The sequence below is a fragment of the Glycine max genome, chromosome 6 (genome assembly GCF_000004515.6).
Source record: "Glycine max cultivar Williams 82 chromosome 6, Glycine_max_v4.0, whole genome shotgun sequence".
Lineage (NCBI taxonomy): Eukaryota > Viridiplantae > Streptophyta > Magnoliopsida > Fabales > Fabaceae > Glycine > Glycine max.
The window spans coordinates 3,271,445-3,275,622 of NC_038242.2; the positions used below are offsets into that span (position 1 = coordinate 3,271,445).

General features: G+C 33.4%; 1 protein-coding gene across 1 annotated transcript; it reads left to right on the top strand.

Moving 5' to 3' along the window:
* The first annotated feature begins 415 nt into the window (after positions 1–415).
* On the top strand, positions 416–1,979 carry LOC100796941 (probable isoaspartyl peptidase/L-asparaginase 2). The gene is made up of 4 exons (XM_003525862.5): positions 416–633; positions 741–974; positions 1,133–1,219; positions 1,342–1,979. Exons 1-4 carry the CDS (start codon positions 472–474, stop codon positions 1,840–1,842), a joined length of 984 nt encoding a protein of 327 aa, XP_003525910.1. The 5' UTR covers positions 416–471; the 3' UTR covers positions 1,843–1,979.
* The last annotated feature ends 2,199 nt before the right edge of the window (positions 1,980–4,178 follow it).

The following is a 4,178-nucleotide window of genomic DNA, read 5'->3' on the forward strand; positions in this document are numbered from 1 at the left end:
TAATAAATAACGTATAATTATAAACATAAACAATTAAATAAAACAACAAGAGTTTTAAGAACAAATCATATTAATACTCCTTAATTTATTTTTAATGAGAAATAATATTTTTCTTATTTAATGTTTAGAGTAACTCGACCTCTTTTATATAGGAATGTTACAAATAATATCCGTGTAGTGTTTTTAAAGATTATGAAAGTTTTGTAAATACTTGTTGGGTATAGATTTTTGACCCATTATGGGGAAACAGCGAAAAGGGACAAAGTAGTTAATAAGAAAACTGAAACTGAGTTGTCAAAGTCAGCACAGCACAGCAGCGATACAAGCGGGTACGTACCATTCTCAACCCAAAGCAAAATTTAATTGCACCACATAAACATTTTCAATTCCGAAATTGCCTATAAAACCACCAACCAAGTTCCTTTCAACTAGGCAAGAAATATCACAGAGCAGAGACAAGTTATAATTATAATGGGGGGTTGGGCTATAGCGGTGCATGGTGGCGCGGGTGTGGACCCTAATCTTCCACCAGAGCGTCAAGAGCAAGCCAAACAACTCCTCACTCGCGTTCTCAATCTTGGCATCTCTGCCCTTCGTTCCGATGCTTCTGCCCTCGACGTCGTCGAACTTGTCGTACGTTAATTTTCCCTTCTTACTTGCTATTGGGTTCATGCATGGCCAGTTCTAGATATGCATGTCTTTTTTAACCACATAAAGTGAACAATATTTTTTTGTTACAGGTACGGGAACTGGAAACAGATCCCCTGTTCAACTCTGGTCGCGGAGCAGCTCTGACAGAAAAGGGAACAGCGGAATTGGAAGCAAGCATCATGGATGGTTACAAGAGACGATGCGGCGCCGTTTCGGGCGTCACCACCGTCAAAAATCCTATCTCACTCGCTCGTCTTGTCATGGAAAAGTCACCCCACTCCTACCTCGCCTTTAACGGCGCTGAAGATTTCGCCAGACAACAGGTCAAATCATTAATTATTTCTTTTTCGTCCACCTTTTCCGTCCCTGCCAAACTGGCGCCACCTCATGCCAAATACAATCTCGTTTATCACATTTTATTTCTCCGCAAATAATATATAATAATACAAATATTGGTGACTGGCTGAATTTGTGTTATTAGGGAGTGGAGATTGTGGAGAACGAATACTTCATCACTCCTGAAAATGTTGGTATGCTGAAACTGGCAAAGGAAGCAAACACAATCCTGGTAATTAGCTAGCTAGCACACATTTAATAAAGAGAAAATACTATACTATAATCTTTATTTTATTATATAGAATTATTGGCGATGAAAACGTGGGTGATAGTGTTTGTGTTATTATGATGCAGTTTGATTATAGGGTGCCATTGCAAAATGGATACGATAACTGCGGTGTGGAGGTTGAGAATCCATTGCAAATGAATGGACTGCCAATAAGCGTGTACGCGCCGGAGACGGTGGGGTGCGTGGTGGTGGACAGCGAGGGACGGTGCGCGGCTGCCACGTCGACAGGAGGGTTGATGAACAAGAAGTGCGGTAGGATCGGTGACTCACCACTAATAGGTGCAGGGACTTACGCGTGTAAGGTGTGTGGGGTTTCGTGCACTGGTGAAGGAGAAGCTATAATACGTGGCACGCTGGCGCGTGAGGTGGCAGCGGTGATGGAATATAAAGGACTGGGACTTGAGGAGGCAGTGGAGTATGTGATGGAGCACCGTTTGGATGGAGGGAAGGCAGGGTTGATCGCCGTGTCAAGTTCTGGTGAGGTGGCCTATGGATTCAACTCTAATGCAATGTTCAGGGCATGCGCCACCCAGGATGGATTCATGGAGGTTGGAATCTGGGAATAAATAATTCCTTGCTTCATAAAAATGTGAAATAATTCTAGTAGTCCTTTCTCTCTTTCTCTGCAAAGGAATTCCCCTCAGTGTGCTCTTATCCAACAACCACCAATAAAAACAAAATACACCAAATAAACTTTTTAGAATTTCTATATTTGTCACAAGTTATTAGTGTATTTTAGCCAAAAATATCTCACAAAGATTTTTCATTTGCCATATATCAGTCTATTCTAAAAATCTTACTTGTCAGTCTACTCTTCTCCATATACATTTAATTAAGGAACCATGATTTTCACAAATAAACTCGATTTTATAGAGTATGTAACTAAACGTTTTTCTCATCATGATTAGTAATATAAAGTTTCTATTTTGAAATTTAAATTGAGTCGTAGCAAGAAAAGACAGACAAGGAATGAAGAAATAAAAAAAGGGATGCATAATGAAACATACTCAACATGAGTTTTTTTCCCGCTTATATCTTATCCGACTCGATCGAGATATTGCTTATTTATCCGTGATCTTTTGTAGAAAAAAAATAGCATCGTTCTTATAGTAGTATTAATGTATATTTAATCCACACTACTAATTAAGAGTATTTTTAGAAGTAACATTACACCTTTCTATTAATTTTCCTAATTCTTTATAGTATAAATTATAATTGTAACAAAAAAAACTAATATTAGTGTCAATTATAATTAATGCATATTATGATCCTCAAAAAATAATTAATGCATTTAAATGCTATAATAACACTTTTTTTTTTTACAATAAACATCCAGGAGTTTGGGAAACACAGTAAACAATTATATTATTATCTCTATCTCATTTTATTTTACGTCTTCACAAAAAATGGTCTGTTTTACAATTGTTATTTTATAATATCAATGAAACATTAAATAATTTTCTAATCTGGAGTATTTTCTTAACCATTATTGTAGAGTGCAAAAAAGTATAATTAAGAGAGAAACTAAAAAATATGACAGATTTTAAAAATACATTAGGAAATTACGCAATAATTTTAAAAAGTTCTAAAATGCTCATTACATTTTTATTTTATTCTGTCAAAACATTAATTGTCAAGCAAAATGTGATAGAAGGAATATTAATATAAATTAATCATTATGTTTAATGTTGAATATTATTTCCTTCATTATTTTTTAAGTGTATTTTTCATGAATTATAGCTTCTTCTTTTTGTTAAATTTTAATTATTTTTACATTTATCATGGAAGCAATTTATTCAAGGAAAAAACTTAGATGCAGTATAATAGGTGTTGTTGGTACTCTTTTTAGTTAAATTTGGAGTTTATCTCAAAAATACACATTGACACTTAATGGAATCATTCATTACGCATATTAACGAATACATCTAACCTTAAATCAATTGTGACTCAGTGTCTTATCTATCTTTCGTTGATTAATAAAGGATTCAATAGAAAACTTGATATTCCTTTAATTTAAGGATGGCGAAGTTTTTTTAATAAGCAAATCAGAATATATATATATATATATAAATAAAGGAGAGATCCATTTACTTTTAAAATATTTTTTTTACAGTTACTTCTTATCTTCATCATTTTTTTTAAGATCTGTTGATTCAAATTAATTATAATCATTAGACTTTAAAAAAATAAAATAAAATAAAAAAGTTACTCTTAAAATAAGTTTATTAATCCTCTCTCTCTCTATATATATATACACACAAGTAGATGTTACAGTCATAAGCCCAGTGTGGGCTTTAATTTAACAATGACCCTGCGTGTGTAATTCCATAAGAATCTTGATATATACAAGAATAAGCATATAGGAAGATACTCAGGAAGGAAGCGCACTCCACCAGCCACACAACATGAAAACATAAATTCCAGAAAAATTAACTAGATAAACAAAGAGAAAAAGTCTAAATATATATCCAATATGACAGATGTGATCAGCTCGGTGAGAATTTCCAGCAAGCAAAAAAACCGATCGATGATATCTTCCAACAATCTAGCATAACACGAGGAAACTAATTAAAGATGCAAGGTCCAGTGTTGGATTCCCATTGGACAAAGGAATACGTGAAACTTGGCAAATATGATTTTAGCCAAGACCAAATCTGAAATAGAACATCATGCATAGTCATAAAAAAATTATTTTGATCTAAGTTAGTGATAAAAACCATATAAACCTCAAAATAAACCTGACCAACACAATAATTGTATTATTATTACTTTCCTGTCTCTGCTAAATGAAATTAATTGGGGTATAGTAATAATATATATAGAAGAAATGATTTGTGTGTCATATAAAATTATATGTTTTAAAATGAAATGATTTATTTTTTAAAATCTTCTACGAATCCTT